At 45.4% G+C, this 16998-nt stretch overlaps 1 protein-coding gene across 3 annotated transcripts in view; it reads left to right on the top strand.

Annotated features, from left to right (window-relative positions):
* Positions 1-16998, top strand: part of ddah1 (dimethylarginine dimethylaminohydrolase 1) — a 65122-nt gene that overhangs the window by 2367 nt on the left and 45757 nt on the right. For 2 of the 3 annotated variants that reach the window (XM_066673364.1, XM_066673363.1), the window contains exons 1-2: positions 5488-5734; positions 7019-7210. In XM_066673364.1, coding sequence (XP_066529461.1) covers positions 5630-5734; positions 7019-7210 — 297 coding nt within the window. In that variant the 5' untranslated portion in view covers positions 5488-5629. Of the gene's footprint in view, positions 1-5487; positions 5735-7018; positions 7211-16998 lie in introns of those variants that run through there. The other variant, XM_066673365.1, reaches the window with a different exon arrangement.

Raw genomic sequence — 16998 nt, 5'->3', positions numbered from 1 at the left:
TTGTACAGTTTTTTGATTAAATTTAACATTTCACATAAAACAAATGTCAGCATGGTGGAGCAGCAGGTAGTGTCTCTGTCACAGTTCCAGGGTCCTGGAGGTTGTGGGTTCGAGTCCCGCTCCGGGTGACTGTCTGTGAGGAGTGTGGTGTGTTCTCCCTGTGTCCGCGTGGGTTTCCTCCGGGTGACTGTCTGTGAGGAGTGTGGTGTGTTCTCCCTGTGTCTGCGTGGGTTTCCTCCGGGTGACTGTCTGTGAGGAGTGTGGTGTGTTCTCCCTGTGTCCGCGTGGGTTTCCTCTGGGTGACTGTCTGTGAGGAGTGTGGTGTGTTCTCCCTGTGTCTGTGTGGGTTTCCTCCGGGTGACTGTCTGTGAGGAGTGTGGTGTGTTCTCCCTGTGTCTGCGTGGGTTTCCTCCGGGTGACTGTCTGTGAGGAGTGTGGTGTGTTCTCCCTGTGTCCGCGTGGGTTTCCTCCGGGTGACTGTCTGTGAGGAGTGTGGTGTGTTCTCCCTGTGTCTGTGTGGGTTTCCTCCGGGTGACTGTCTGTGAGGAGTGTGGTGTGTTCTCCCTGTGTCTGTGTGGGTTTCCTCCGGGTGACTGTCTGTGAGGAGTGTGGTGTGTTCTCCCTGTGTCTGCGTGGGTTTCCTCCGGGTGACTGTCTGTGAGGAGTGTGGTGTGTTTTGCCTGTGTCTGCGTGGGTTTACTCCGGGTGCTCCAGTTTCCTCCCACAGTCCAAAAACACACGTTGGTAGGTGGATTGGAGACTCAAAAGTGTCCGTAGGTGTGTGAGTGAATGTGTGAGTGTGTGTCACCCTGTGAAGGACTGGCGCCCCCTCCAGGGTGTGTTCCTGCCTTGCGCCTAGTGATTCTGGGTAGGCTCCGGACCCACCGCCGCCCTCAACTGGATAAGGGTCTTAAATTTTCATTATTTGTCCAGGATACTTTTAAATATGATTTATTATTTATTTATTCAGTATCTAACGCTCAGATTATGCATAAAACTCGTCCACCTTTAATTTTAAATTGTACCTGACGTATTCTCAATGTGACTTCCATCCTCAATCATATTATTTTCCTTCTCTGGTGCTAACACAGTATCACTGGAGCTCAACACAATTGGAGGAGAACAGTAAATTGCAGGAGAAAACATCTTAGGTTTTATCACATATGGGATCAAAGTGTATAAGGATATAAACAAAGTATGACCAGCAGTGGACAGGTCACACACTGAGGTCACTTCCCCCAGGGAACCAGTTTAACTGTTCCACATTTAGGCTGAGGGGTAACGACATGAAGAAACACACCCAGATAGCAATGAGTGTTCGGCCCTAATGTGGCACATCTGCCGTTCTCTTATGCCCCACCATTGGGTCTCGAACGTCAGCGCTGACTCAGGGTGAGTCTGGTCTTCTCGGCTCAGCCGCAGCACTACCTTATACGGACCAGATGTCAGGAGGGTTATGGACCAAATCCGGGCCAAATCTGACCCAATATCCGGCTCAAACTACACGTTCTGTAGCCGTGGACACACCAGTGCTGTAACTGAGTCGTAGCTGCCAGGCGAGTCACACAGCTGAGGGATCACTGTCTCTGAGGATTGTGGTGTGTTCTCCCTGTGTCTGTTTGGGTTTCCTTCACTTTCTCCCAAGATCCAGACACATAAATTGGTAGATGGAGTAGGTGCGTGACATTATCCACAGGTGTGTGTGAGTGACTGGTTGAGTGTATTTAAAACTGAGCACTGTATTGAAATGGCATTTATTCAAATTTACTAAAAACGAACACCACATTTTATCCCTCAGCAGTAACATGTACTTTGTAAATGAACAGGGCAACATTGGGAACCATACTTTTATGTAGAAATACTTTCATTTCATCGTCATGAGAGCGCAGACTGCCCAGGTCTGTTACTTTTCCTGATCCAGACACCCAAATCGGCTGGTGCTTTGTCCTGTGATGAGCTGAAGCCACTCAGAGAGAGCGAGGCCTTAGGACTTCTAGCTTCGGATGGTGGAGGCATCACTCGGGATCGAACTGTGGAGCACAGCTCATTTATTGTGACCAGGTCGGCGTAACCTCCATCAGATTCCACCAGAAACTAAGAACCACGCCGACACACGTCCAAGAAACGCCAGGCTCACCGCATCGATTTCCAGAACGTAAAGAAATCCCTCAGCTGTGAAATGCCCTAGTCCTCTGGGTGGACTTTATAGACCTATAGCCCACACATGGCAATGGGCATGATGTCCCTCGGCTCATGTGCAGCCGCTCCAGAGCATGCTCCATGCTTTTCTCTGAAGTGTGTTTGCAGTTAACCGGGCTAAGAGGTGTCTGGAGTCTTTTAGCTGCTAGGTTCCAGCAGGACGTGAAACGCTGGGGGTTGGGGCGGTTGGACACTGTCTCTGGAGCCGTGTTCTGCATCTGCCTTCAGCTTGAGGGCTTTGACGTGAAGGTAAATATTAGTGAGAGAGGCATTAGTGGGGAATGTGTTAGTAAGAGTTCCACTGAAACCGCACAGTCCAAGCGGATGCGTCAGCGTGGATGAAGTAATACAGCAGTCGGTGGAGGTAAAAGTGGAACTGCAGTTGTTTAGTTGGGTTGGGTTTGCTTTGAAGTGGAGCCAACTGTTTTATGGATTGTAATGGATCGCTGAAACACTCCGCAGACGATGCCTAATGCCTCAGTCACATCCGTGGGTTTAATTTGATTGGCTGGAGTAGACTACCACATGGTAAACCTGCTGTTGGCATGTGACTACTTAGGCAGCTGTTGAAGTTAGCAGCATTCCTGTATTTATTGTGATTATAATTATATTTGCTCTGGAAGAAGAGCCAAATACACGGGAGTTGTGCTTACGTTGCATCATGAGATTGCATTTGCCAATGAGGAGCGGTTTGATGCGGCGTAAACATTCAGGATTAAGGTGTCTCATTGAGCAGTACATTTAAGATGTCTTAAGAATCGGGGCCTGTGTGCACACTGTGGCCTAAAACGCTCTCTGTGTAGACGGCCGACTTGGTTTTGGGTCAGAGCCTTTGACTAAAGGCTGGCTACATGACAATGGTTTTCTGAAGACCTCCAGAGGCCATGTGGCTATACTGATCCCAGAAGCATCTCCTCTTGCAGTGCCGTCTGAGGGCTGGAAGGTCATTACACCTGGCAGACGAGTGTGTCGCTTCATCCGAGCAGTTTACATGACGTTGCAGTGCACAACTGCAGAGGAATTTGGACATTAAACATGTTTTGGGGATCGGGTAAATTTGCAGAAGGCGGAAATGGTGTAAATTTGACCGTGGCTTTAATGTAAACCGTGAGATGTCAGTTGTACATTTGGAGCGTTGTGTTTATGCTGGAAAAGGCCTTGAAGCTCTTGGGCTGTCACTCAGTTTTACAGCGTCCCTGACCGGGGCCCAGGTGTACCTCGTCTTACACAGAGAGAGTGTGTGTGTGTGTGTGTGTATGCTGGAGGAATGGAAAAAGAGAGCAAGCGGAGAGACCTGTGTGAAATGGAAGAGCTGGTATGTGGGCCTTCAGGAATGTTTGGAGCCGTCAGGATAATTGAGTGGATTTGGAACAAGGAAAGACCGACTTTGTTCCTGCGGAGCGGAGGAATGCGCCCAGGGACGCCTGGAGAGCACATTCCGGCCCAAGTCAGCGGAAAGACACACACACACACACACACACACACACACACACAGCTCCTTAGATAGCTCAGGAGGCCTCAAACATACAGCACACACACCACATGCTAATCTTCCTCACTGAAGAGGGCCTGGTAAACTCACAGTAGTCACACCCTCACATTATTTATTTATTTTTATTTAGCATCTTTAAACTTATGTGTTGTCATTCTAGACACCCGAGGATCAACACTACACACACACACACACACACACACACACACACACTCACTCACACACACTGAGGCGAGAAGCAGCAGACAAACGCGCAGTGTCCTCTCAAACAGGAACCATCCACCTGGAGCACTGCATCAGGCACTAGGTGTTCATCTAGGATAGAGACCATCATTCATTCATTCATTCACACACTCATTCACTCATGCAGACATTCATTCATTCACACACATGCATTCACTCACAGACTTTTGTTCATTCATTCACACATTCACTCATGCAGACATTCATTCATTCACACACACTCATTCACTCACACAGACATTCATTCGTTTATTAACACAAACTCATTCAGACACACTCATTCACTCATGCAGACATTCATTCATTCACACACTCATTCACTCACATAGACATTCATTCATACACTCATTCACTCATGCAGACATTCATTCATTCACACACTCATTCACTCATGCAGACATTCATTCATTCACACATTCACTCATGCAGACATTCATTCATTCACACAAACGCATTCACTCACAGACATTTGTTCATTCATTCACACACACTCATTCACTCATGCAGACATTCATTCATTCACACGCATTCACTCACAGACATTTGTTCATTCATTCACACACACATTCACTCATGCAGACATTCATTCATTCACACACACTCATTCACTCACACAGACATTCATTCGTTTATTAACACAAACTCATTCAGACACACTCATTCACTCATGCAGACATTCATTCATTCACACACTCATTCACTCACATAGACATTCATTCATTCACACACTCATTCACTCACATAGACATTCATTCGTTTATTAACACAAACTCATTCAGACACACACATTCACTCATGCAGACATTCTTTCATTCACACACACACACACTCATTCACTCACTCACATTCATTCATTCACACATTCGCTCACACAGATATTCATTCATTCAGACACACACTCATTCACTCATGCAGACATTCATTCATTCACACACATTCACTTACATTTATTCATTTAACACACACATTCACTCACACATTCATTCACTCATGCAGACATTCATTCATTCACACACATTCATTCACTCACAGACATTCGTTCATTCATTCACACACACTCATGGAGACATTCATTCATTCACACACACACTCATTCACTCACACATACATTCATTCATTCACTCACACAGACATTCATTCATTGAGACACACACACATACAGACATTCATTCATTCACACACTCATTCATGGGAGAGAGAGAGAGAGAGAGACTGTGTGAGTGATTGTAGGAGGGCTACAGACAGCCTGATCATGATGAAACCCTAATAGATGACTGAATGAATGAATGAACAGTCTCATGTTTTGCTGATTTTCAAAGTAAAGGAGTGACATCTCTAAAGAGAGAGCGCCGTTGCTCAGTTCTACACACTTCAACACTTCGACACCTGATACAGAGACACCTTTACGCTGCGCCCTTTCTCCGTGTCTTAAAGTGCGCGGCCGCGCATGACGCACGTGCACGTGTGCGTTCAGCTCGCGCTCGCGCGAGGAGCGGAGAGAACGAACAGCGCGTGCGCAGGCGTGCCGGCGTGAGCCCGCTGAGTGTCAGACAGGCATCAGTCGAAAACATCGGCGCGCCACGGAGCGGAAACAAACAACAGATAAAAAAGAAAACAGGGCGAGACCGCGCAGCTCGTGTGTTTATTAGTTTCCCATCGCTCCCGCTTTGTTTGTGAAGTGTTTTCAGCGGCAGCATGCAGTACGCGGATTTCGGAAGGTTCACACACGCGGTGGTGCGCGCGATCCCAGAGTCTCTGACGGCGGAGGCGCTCCGCAGAGACAGCGCGAGCCAGCAGCAGGTGCGTGGGGTCTAGCTTCTCGTGCATCCCAGTGTTACTGTCCGGCTTAAGGAAAACAAGCGCGCGGTTTTAATTGTAGTGCAAATGCACGTGCCCCCCCCCCCCCCCCACTCCCTCCCCCTTTGCCTGAGTGAATGTGTGGATGAACGCATGAATGACATTCTTTAAAGAGCCACCTTTGGGGATTGTCTGACTCCTCTGGACATCACCGAGACTCGGGATTAACTTCTGAACTGTGCTCGGGGGGAGGAGGGAGGGGAGGGAGTGGGGTGGGGGGGGCATGATTTAGTTGATAGTTCTCCTCAGTGAGGGTCTAAATATACTCTCAAACACAGCCGTGGTCTTAAAGACCCCTCCGTGCTCCTACATCTCGGTTTATATTCCTCCACATCTCCCTCCTCCAGGACTTTACACAAATACAAACCTATTCATCCTTTATTTGCTGTTTTTTTGTTTTTGTTTGTTGAAGTGTCTGTTTTTTATTATATATTTTCTCTATAATAATTACATTTAGACTGACACCTGTCCAGAGAAATTCCTTGTACGACACATTCTTTGTTTGTTTGGCGGCCTTTTGACTTAAGTGTGTGGTGTTTAGTCTTTTTTCTTGTTAATGTGTGTGTGTGGTGTTTAGTCTTTTGTGTGTGTGTGTGTGTGTGTGTGTGTGTGTGGTGTTTAGTGATTTTTCTTGTTAATGTGTGTGTGTGGTGTTTAGTCTTGTGTGTGTGTATGTGTGTGTGTGTGGTGTTTAGTCTTGTGTGTGTGTGTGTGGTGTTTAGTATTTTGTGTGTGTGTGTGTGTGTGTGTGTGTGTGGTGTTTAGTTGTGTGTGTGTGGTGTTTAGTTGTGTGTGTGTGTGTGTGTGTGTGTGGTGTTTGTCTTGTTAATGTGTGTGTGTGTGTGTGTGTGTGTATGTGTACTATTTAACCTTGTTAGTGCACATGTAGTGGTGTTTAAGGTTTTTAGCCTGTGTGTGTATGTGTGTGTGTGTGTGTGTGTGTAGTGGTATTTAACCTTGTTAGAGCACATGTGGTGGTGGTGGTGGTGTTTAATCGTGTTAGCGTGTGCGTGTGTGTGTGTGTGTGTGATGTTACTGAGCGTCCTGAGTGAATAACTCATAGAACACAGTGTTTGGAGTCAATGCCACATTAATAAATGTAGCTGCCACAGGACGCTACTGTCTTGAACTGAAGGCACTAAAAGTGTACCCTCAGGGTCCCACCCTAGAGCTTATGCCCCCTTAATGGGTTACAGGTTACCGATGTCCAACTTCTACCCCCTGCAGGTGGACACAGCAGCGGCGCAGCTGGAGACTGAGCGCTACTTTTCTGTGCTGGAGAACACCCTGGGGCTGAGAGTGGTGCGGCTGCAGGAGGAAGAGGCTCTGCCGGACTGCGTGTTCGTGGAGGATGTGGCGGTGGTTTGCGGAGACACGGCGCTCGTCACTCGACCAGGAGCCCCCAGCCGCCGAGGAGAGGTGACCATCTTTGATTTACAGTTCCTTCTATGAAGTGCAGCTAACGAGATCTTGAACTGGTTAATAATCATAGAGTGGGTCTCCCAGTCCACAAGTCCACATACCAGTGATGATGTTTAAAATAGGATTTCTGACTCATCCAGGCACCTAGGTGGCAGTATAACGGCTGCCGTAGTAATTTGCTGGCTGGCAACTATGCCCTAGACTCGTCCGTGTATACGGTGGACTGCAGACAACTGCTGATAGGGCACTGTCAAGCCGGTCTGCATATGAATATGAATAGCCCATTGTTCACGAACCTCCACATAGTTTTGGTGACCTTATTTGAGGTATTTGCACACACTGAAAACACTTGTTGTCACGGTGCTATGGAAAGCCCTCTATTACACCCAAGAAAGCCTTCGATATCTGGTCTGTTGACCACAGAGAAGACTGGCAGTTGATGTAGACCCTGCACCTAAGTTTTGACCCGAACCCAGAGTCTGAGACAATGCTCTTAACCCCAGTACCATCAGGAACCAAGGTCAGAAACTGAAGCCTGTGGAATTCTGTCTGAAGGCAGCTATGATCTGACAAACCCCAACCACAACCAACAGGTGAATGACTTAATGACAGTGACAGACAGGCAGTCGTTCATTTTCCTGATCACAGTCGGAGTGGGTGCAGAGTCGACCTGGAGTCATAGGTCGCAAGGTAGGAACACATCCTGGACAGAGCTCTTGTCCATCATAGGGCAGTACCTCCTTACACTTACACACAGCAAATGGCTGCTGGTAGGAACTGTAAGTCAAACATTGATTCTCCTCAGTTCTGAAGGCTTTGATGGCTTTGCCTTCTCCGGTTTCTGCAGAAACATTCTTCAGCTGGAGTTAAATAACCGATCACCCAGGCAGGCAACGTCTTAACAAATTGCCCGCGTTCCTTTACCCAAACACGTCGTGGCGTGGAACTATTTAGGTCAGAAATATTTAGGTCACGCTGTGCCCGTCAGTGGTTAACTGTCAGTGAAACCGATTCTGCGTCTGAGTCTCAAGGCAAGACTACGTCCAGGAGCACGTCCAGGAAATGGCTCCTGTCTGCTTCTCTTCCAGCGGAGAGCAGGAATGAAGACAGGGCTGCACCTGGTTCATCCGAGGAACGTCCCCCAGACGCTAGAGCCACAGAGTGCCTGCGTTTAAGACAGTCTTGGCGAATACCCACCCTCGTGAGGACGACAGTGGTTGGAGCCAGACCGCAGGGGCTGGGGACGGGCCAGAGGCGTGCTCATTAATAAAACCGGACATGTCATTCTCGTCCAAGACTTCTACTGTGTCCACAGTGAACGTGTCTCCATCAGAGCACAGCTGTAAGGCCCACTGCTGACAGGCTTCATACATCTGTAGCTGATACTTAGCATTGGGCTTGGGGACCTTAGTCTTCCGCAGCTGTCCACATTAAAGGTAACATCTACGATTGTGGGCAAACACGCCCTCAACTGACACTGCCTCATGCAGGGTTTTTACCAACTAAAGCAGTGGATTATGGGTAATGTGCTATCTGCTTGTGTACATAGATTGTACACTACCTTTCGTAATACATTGTGGGATTGTTGGAGTGCACTGATGATCCCCTAGATTAAAGGAAACCACTACAAAATGGCTGAACCCAAGTATAGAGCACTGATGGAATGAATACGGTTCGGTTTTGGACACAGCGCCTGTTTTCTGGTTTGTTTATGTTCAGAAGCTCTGCGTTTTTAAGGTGGAACAGTGTGTTTGAGGGGAAATAAACTAGTGTTGTTTGAAGATTAACTTGACAGTCCAGCAGTGTCCGGCTCAAATCGACTGGAGCCCAACAAACGGTGAGAAAACACCCTTCATTTTATTAAACGTGCTTTTGTTGTTGTAACAGAATTCACAGTGTAACAGAGACACTGAGTGCCGGAGCTCCATCTTTCCAGGGACCACAGGTGCACTGCTCCACAGCCCAGTGCTGTGTTCACTATTGGAGCTAATGCTCTCTAGGTGATACTTGGCATTGAGCTTTAGTGAATATTCAATGACTTCTGTGTGTGTGGCTGTGGACGGAATGAGGATGTGTGTGTGTGTGTGTGTGTGTGTCCTGTATTTTGGACTACATTACTTATGAACTTATGAACACAAGGTTGATTATGAACCTCATTATTACTTTAATGAGGGAGGCTCTGGACAAATAAAGCTCATATCAAAGTACTTCTAATTCTTGTGCTTTGATCTCTCTCTCTCTCTCTCTCAAAACATTCATAAAAATGCTCATATTCAGATTCATTCTGCATTTATAAGTTCCTCTTTATGCTAAAACCATCATGTCGTACAGTTCCAGCTGCATTTCCTTCATGGTCCAGCCTTTCCTCCTCTTTTACAATGAAACAGCTGTTTCGGTTACTGTGCCTTTAAGAGACTTGTGTAAATAATCTCTGTTCTGATTGGCTGTCATATGTCGAATCTTATAAGTTCAGAGGGAGTGGGTGGGGCTATGCTTCTAGACTCGGATCTGCTGCATACACTGTACACTGTGTACACACTGAGCGTTTACTTAGTGGATCAGTTTGAACTCTGCAGTTAGATGTTACTGTGTGTGTGTGTGTGTGTGTGTGTGTGTGTGTGTGTGTGTGTGTGTGTGTGTGTAAGGACATATTGATGGGACTAAGTACCCTCTCAGGGCTCAGTGTAGTGTCACCAATAGACTGTGACAAAACTGAGCACTTAACCATCCCCCCTCTCTCTCGCTCTCGCTCTCTCTCTCTCTGTCTCTCTCTTTCTCTTTCTCTCTCTCTCTCTCTCTCTCTCTCTCTCTCACACACACACACACTGTAGTTGGCTCCACGATTGATTATGTCCAGCCTACTGTACTGCCTCCATTCGTATTTATTCTGCTCCACAATGCACCAAATAGTGAAGCTGTCCAAGACCTTGATTAACACTCTCAGCTCACAGCGCTCACACACACACACACACAATACAGATGTATTATCTGATGCCTAACGAGCTCTGTATTTATTAAAAGCCTGGCTAGATTTCACTCTTTCATCGACACACACTTTAACAACATTGCTGTGTTTGTCCTGAAGCTGGAGTCACAGTGCGTCCTGTGTCACTGATGAAGGACTAGAGGACGAGCGACACACACTGTGATGCGACAGATGAGCTACTGTCTCTGACTTTACATCTACAAGGTGGACCAACGAGGGAGGAGTGTCTCACAGAGTGGACAGAGAGTGGACACAGGGTTTAAAAACTCCAGCAGCACTGCTGTGTCTGATCCACTCTACACCAGCGCAACACACACTAACACACCACCAAATCAAATCAAATCAAATCAAATTTATTTATATAGCGCTTTTCACAACTGATGTTGTCACAAAGCAGCTTCACAGAATTCCAGTAAGACAAGATTTGACATGAAATGTAAAGACAAATGTAAAACCCTCAAATGTAAAACCCTCAAGTGAGCAAGCCAGGGGCGACAGTGGCAAGGAAAAACTCCCCCAGCTGAGGAAGAAACCTTGGGAGGAACCAAGGCTCACAAGGGGTGACCCATCCTCCTCTGGTCAATCTACTGGTGATGATAGTTAGTAGTCCATGAGAACTTCAGTGTAGGGACAGCTTCAAGGCACTTGGTGGTTGCTGGAGCGTGGGCAGCTGGTCTGAAGCGTGGAGGAGGATCTCGACAGTCATCCATCAGTGTCCAGACAGACAGGTGGGCAGTCGTTTACTCGGAAAGATGTAAAGGGATGGAATTAGTTTTGAACTGTTTTGTGTTTGTAAAGTAGAAAATATGAAAATTTCCAGAGTGTGGCTAATGACTCCGGCAGATCTGACTATGACAGCATTAACTAAAAGGAGAGAACCAGAAGGACACACAGACACGGGAGCATCCTGAAACACTGGCATCCCTCCGCTCCACCGTCAACAAACCTGAGTGATCGCGAGAAGCGGCGGGACGACAGCACCAGCGTCTCAGTATACTATAATTCCCTGTGTCCATGGACCCCCCGGATCTGCCGCCTTTATCTATGGGGGAGCATTAGCTACCAAATGATAAACTAAACAAATGAGTTTTTAGCCTAGATTTGAAGATTGCGACTGTGTCTGAGTCCCGAACATTTTTTGGAAGATCATTCCAGAGTCTGGGGGCTTTATAAGAAAAGGCTCTTCCCCCAGCTGAGGCCTTCTGAATTCTGGGAACATTTAAAAATCCAGTATTCTGTGATCTGAGTGAACGTGGAGGCTCATAATAGGAAATTGTATCTTGAAGATATTCAGGAGCAAGCCCATGTAGAGCTTTATATGTTAATAACAAAATTTTGTAGTCAATGCGGAATTTAACAGGCAGCCAATGAAGTGATGATAAAACTGGGCTGATATGTTCAAATTTTCTAGTTTTAGTGAGGACCCTAGCTGCAGCATTTTGAACTAGTTGAAGTTTTCTTAAATTGCTGCTGGTGCATCCTGACAGTAGTGCGTTACAGTAGTCGAGCCTTGAAGTAATAAAGGCATGTACTAATGTTTCTGCGTCCTGGAGGGATAAGGCATTTCTAATCTTAGCAATATTGCGAAGATGTAAAAAAGCTGTCCTAGTGATACTACCTATGTGTTGATCAAATGATAAATCCGGGTCAATTATGACACCAAGATTTTTTGCTGCTGAACCAGGTTTAACTGGAAAGTTAGCTAGATCTAAAATTAAATCTGATAATTTATTTCTTGTCACTTTTGGACCCAAAAGCAGGACCTCTGTTTTGTTGCTGTTTAGAAGGAGGAAGTTACGCAACATCCAGCCTTTCACGTCTTTTACACAGTCCTCTATTTTCTTTAATCTGTGTTTGTCATCGGGCTTGGCTGAAATATACAATTGTGTGTCGTCTGCGTAACAGTGAAAGTTAATGTCATGGTTTCTTATAACTGTGCCTAGCGGTAACATGTATAATGTAAATAATAATGGTCCTAAAATAGAGCCTTGTGGAATTCCAAATCTTACTTTAGAATAATTTGAATTTAGATTGTTTACTTTTACGAATTGATAACGTTCCGTTAAGTAAGATTTGAACCATAATAGGGCTGTCCCTGTGATTCCAACCATGTTTTCTAACCTTTCTATGAGAATATTGTGGTCTATTGTATCGAAGGCTGCGCTTAGGTCAAGAAGCACCAACAGGGATACGTGGCCTTGATCAGAGGCAAGAAGAAGATCATTTGTTATCTTGACTAGAGCTGTCTCTGTACTATGATGTTGCCTGAATCCAGATTGGAATTTTTCATATATATGATTCTTATGTAGATATGAACTAAGTTGTTGGGCCACAGCTCTTTCTAAGATCTTAGACAGAAATGGCAAATTAGAAATAGGCCTGTAATTAGACAGTGTACTAGCATCAAGATTTGGTTTCTTGATCATAGGTTTAATAACTGCTAGTTTAAAAGCTTTGGGTACATGGCCCAGACTAAGCGATGAGTTTACTATAGTTAAAAGAGGATCAATAATAGCTGGTAGTACTTCTTTGAGCAACTTTGTGGGAATTGCGTCAAGTGTGCAAGTTGTACAGTTTGCGGAGGTGATAATCTTCTCTAGTTCTAATTGTGGGAGTGGGTAAAAGGTTTCAAGTCTTTCTTTTACAGTTATATTATGTTTTATTTCATTCACATCAGGTGGCAGCCAGGATGGATTTGATCCTGTGGCTAGAGTTTGTTGTCTAATATTCTCAATTTTATTATTAAAAAAGTCCATAAAATCTTTACTGGTGAGAGTTGCTGGAATTAGTTGTTCAGAACCTGCTTGATTTTTTGTAATTCTAGAAAACACACTAAACAGTGCTCTCGGATTATTTTTATTATTGGAGATCAGCGAGGCCAGATATGCTGAGCGAGCTTTAGTGAGGGCATTTCTATACTCTATAAGGCTGTCCTTCCAGGCAGAATGAAACACTTCAAGCTTGGTTGATCGCCATTTCCGCTCTAGTTTTCGTAATGTTTGTTTTAAATAACGGGTCTTATCGTTATACCATGGTGCGAGCTTTTTCTGTCTTATACTTTTATGTTTAAGTGGTGCTACCTTTTCTAAAGTAGATCGACAGGTATTTTCTAGGTAGTCAGTTAGTACATCTAGGTCCATTGGGTCTGATGGAGTTGGAACTGGGGTCGATAGTTCTGGTAGGTTTTCTATAAATTGTAGGGCGGTAGATGGTTTTATTATACGCCTTGTAGAATAGCGAGGGTTCTTACATAGATTATGGATAAAACGTAGCTCATATGAAATTAAGTAATGATCGGAGATTGCTGAGGATTGCGGTAAGATATTAATTTTGTCAATGTTAAGACCTAGTGTCAGAACTAAGTCTAAAGTGTGGCTGCAGTAGTGTGTAGGCCCTGTTACATTTTGAGTAATACCAATAGAGTCTAAGATTGAGGTAAATGCCTTTTTTAGTGGGTCACTTTCCTTCTCGAAATGGATATTGAAATCTCCTACAATTATAACTTTATGATTGCACACCGCTAGGTTTGTAGCAAAATCGCTGAATTCTTTCAGAAATTCTAAGTAAGGCCCTGGTGGTCTGTAAATGTTGCATAATAAAAATGCGTCCTTTTTTGTGACCGGATTTGTAATAATAGTGGAGAGAACCTCAAAAGAAGAAAAGATGTCACATTGTTTAATATTAATTTCTAGGGTATTTTGGTAAATTACACATACTCCACCTCCTTTGCCTGATATTCTTGGGCTATGTGCATAATTATAGCCTAGAGGGGTGGCTTCATTTAGTGCTAAATATTCATTTGGTTTAACCCACGTTTCCGTGAGACAGAAAACATTGAATTTATGATCACTTATAATATCATTTACGATGAGTGCTTTTGAGTTTAGCGATCTTATGTTGAGTAACCCAAATTTTAGTTCTGAGGTGTTGCTGCTAGGTGTTGTGTATGATTTAATATTGATTAGGTTGCTGAAACAGGCTGATTTTGTTTTTCTACTTTTACATTTAGTTCGGGGGAAAGACACAGTCTCAATACAGTTGAACCTGGGTGACGCCTCAAGACAGTTCGCAGACGGTCGGTTTAGCCTGTCTGTCTGCGGCCTGGTCCCGGCTCTGGATTGTCAGCAGCTATCTACACTACTCTGCCGACTAACTAAAAGACTATGTGCTATACTGTGTGCTATACTAAAAGACTATGTGCTATACACCACCACGTCAGTGTCACTGCAGCGCTGAGAATGATCCACCACCACATCACACCTGCTCTGTGGGGGTCCTGAGCGCTGCAGGGGGCGAGTGACTCTGCTTCAGTGAACACCGCTGTGGGGGTTTGATTGCATTCAGCCACATAACTGTTAGTGGTGAGTTGCTCCACAGCGTCGTATGCTCCCTGTAGCTTCCAGGTTTTGAGTAACAGTAACTGTGTTTGTATCTTGGAAAGCGTCTGTGGAAAAGGTAACGCTGTAGTCCCTCACAAAGGAAGCTTTGGAAGTCCTCCAGCTTTGGTGGATGCGAGGCTCTGTAAACGCTCTTTCCTCTTCTCCCTGGACATGAACGTTAGCTTTGCCATTTCCCCCAACCTGTGGCTGAAGTTCGTCATCGCTGTTTAGTCAAAAGAAACAATGGCCGGTGAAAGGGCTCACGGCCTGGACGTCATGGTCATTTCTCACTGAGTTGTTTACACCGTTTGGTATTTTCCTCGGACGCTGCCATGCCGCTGTTTATGAGGTGTGCTACAAGAATGTGGACGCAATTGTTGCCCTGTGGTGATGACACAGTATCAGAAATGTAATTTGCCAGGAGCAGGTTACACACGAAATTCCCCCCCGGTGTCGGTGTCTACATCGACATACGACATTAATGTACGCACCTCGTTTCCAGAGAAAGCTGGACCTGTTCCACACAGTGAAAAAAGCCTCTGAGATGAGGTCATTCACTTAAGCCTCGTCCACACGTATGTAGGTGTTTATGAAAGTGGACCCCGTCCAGACGGATGTGATAACGGTTGTGTTATCATGTCGGTTCAGTAGGGGGCTATAGCAGCTCTCAACAAGATACAATTAAAACACCACGATGAAGGAGAAAAACACATGTTTAACCCCAGATCACTCCATACTCTCTGTGTAGGGCACTGCACACGTCATGAAACCATTCTAGATCTGAACACTGCTTTATATATTTATAAATAAACACCTAAGAGTGTGTCCACAGGGGTGTGTGTGTGTGTATGCGTGAGTGTGTATGCGTGAGTGTGTCTGTGTGTGTGAGAGAGATTGTGTGTGTGTGTGTGAGAGAGAGAGATTGTGTGTGAGTGTTTGTTTGAGTGTGTGTGTGTGAGAGAGAGTGTATGTGTGTGTGTCTGCGTGAGTGTGTGTGTGTGTGTATATGTGTGTGAGAGAGATTGTCCACAGCTCTTACAGAAGATGATTTCTTGTAGAATATCAGTGAACTGTCAGTGTATTGAATAAATCCCAGGTGTGTCCCCTGTGCCTCTCGACTCTTGATCCATATCTCGTCCTCATCCTCATCGTGCTCCTGACCTTCGAGGTCAGTTTACACTGTAATTCTTCTGGAGCGACTCTGTGTATATGAGAAAGTGGTGGGCTCGAGTCCCGTCCCGTTGCGTAATCCGGTCGGCATTCTTCTGGGCAGTGTGTGGTGTCTTGAAAATAGCGAGCGGAACTCCGGTGACCTTTATGGAGCAGTCTCAGGAAGTGTTTGTGTATGCTAGCTCCAAATTCTCCACCAGGAATGTCTCGGCCGGCAACTCTTCCACTCGCCCACTCTGTGGACTCCATGATGTCATTCAGGGCCTGGACCAGTCCTGGGATTAGTTCATGGAGTCGGTTTGAGAACTGCTTATCGGTCAGAAATCGACCCAGTTCTCCCTCTGATCACAAACGTAGCCGAGCAGCAGTTGATCTTGTGCCTTTCTCTGTTGTGTTTTTCTGCTCTGGCACGGCATCGTCAGTGGGAATGGTACAGAGAGATAATAACAGATGGCAGCAGTGCTCACTGTAATGGTTTCCTCGGTCTGTGGCTTCCATCACGTCACAGAAGCAGGGCTCCAGGCTGTAAATAAATCAAGTTTCTTTTGAAGGCAGGTATTGGATTGTTTATTTATTTTAAGTGAGACCCTGTAGCGACCGGTCGTGTGGATTTGATTGATTATGTCAAACATCCCTAGTTTTGGGATTTCATTAATTTCATTTATTAAACATACATTTGGGGTCAGAAAACACAGGATAAAACGAGCTGTTTTGATCCTGCTCCACTTCTGACGTCAAGTGCAGGGACTTTAGAATGGCCCCGCCCCCTCGTCTGAGTCTGTCCAATCACAGCGCTGGACCCGTGTTTATGTGAGAGCGCAACTACGAGGTTAAACACAGCAAAACAGACACAGTTTAAATTAGATATGGATTGTTTCTGGTTCTTTGCTTTAAATTCACTCTCCTAACAGTGTCCTGAATGGCGCCCCCTTTTGGTGTGATTTCACAATGCTAAACTGGGCTTTGAGTGTGAGTTGTGGAGAGTTAAAAGATCTTTCGGCACTTGTGATTTGTCTGGGAAGTGATTGTTTGTCCAGGTTGTGTGTGTGTTTGTTTTCATGGATAAAAGCTTCAGTTTTCTAATCTGTCGTTCCACCTTAAATGGTAACAAAATGTACCTCCGGCACCATTTAAGGTGGAACTAATTTGAATAAGGAGTCGACAGTTCATAGGGTCAGAACCTGAAAAGGCGTCAGCCATGTTCCACGTACATTATCATCCAGATTGTTTCTGGTTCTTTGCTTTAAATT

Source organism: Hoplias malabaricus, chromosome 5 (genome assembly GCF_029633855.1).
Source record: "Hoplias malabaricus isolate fHopMal1 chromosome 5, fHopMal1.hap1, whole genome shotgun sequence".
In the NCBI taxonomy this organism is placed as follows: Eukaryota; Metazoa; Chordata; class Actinopteri; order Characiformes; family Erythrinidae; genus Hoplias; species Hoplias malabaricus.
This window is presented reverse-complemented; position numbering and strand designations above follow the sequence as displayed.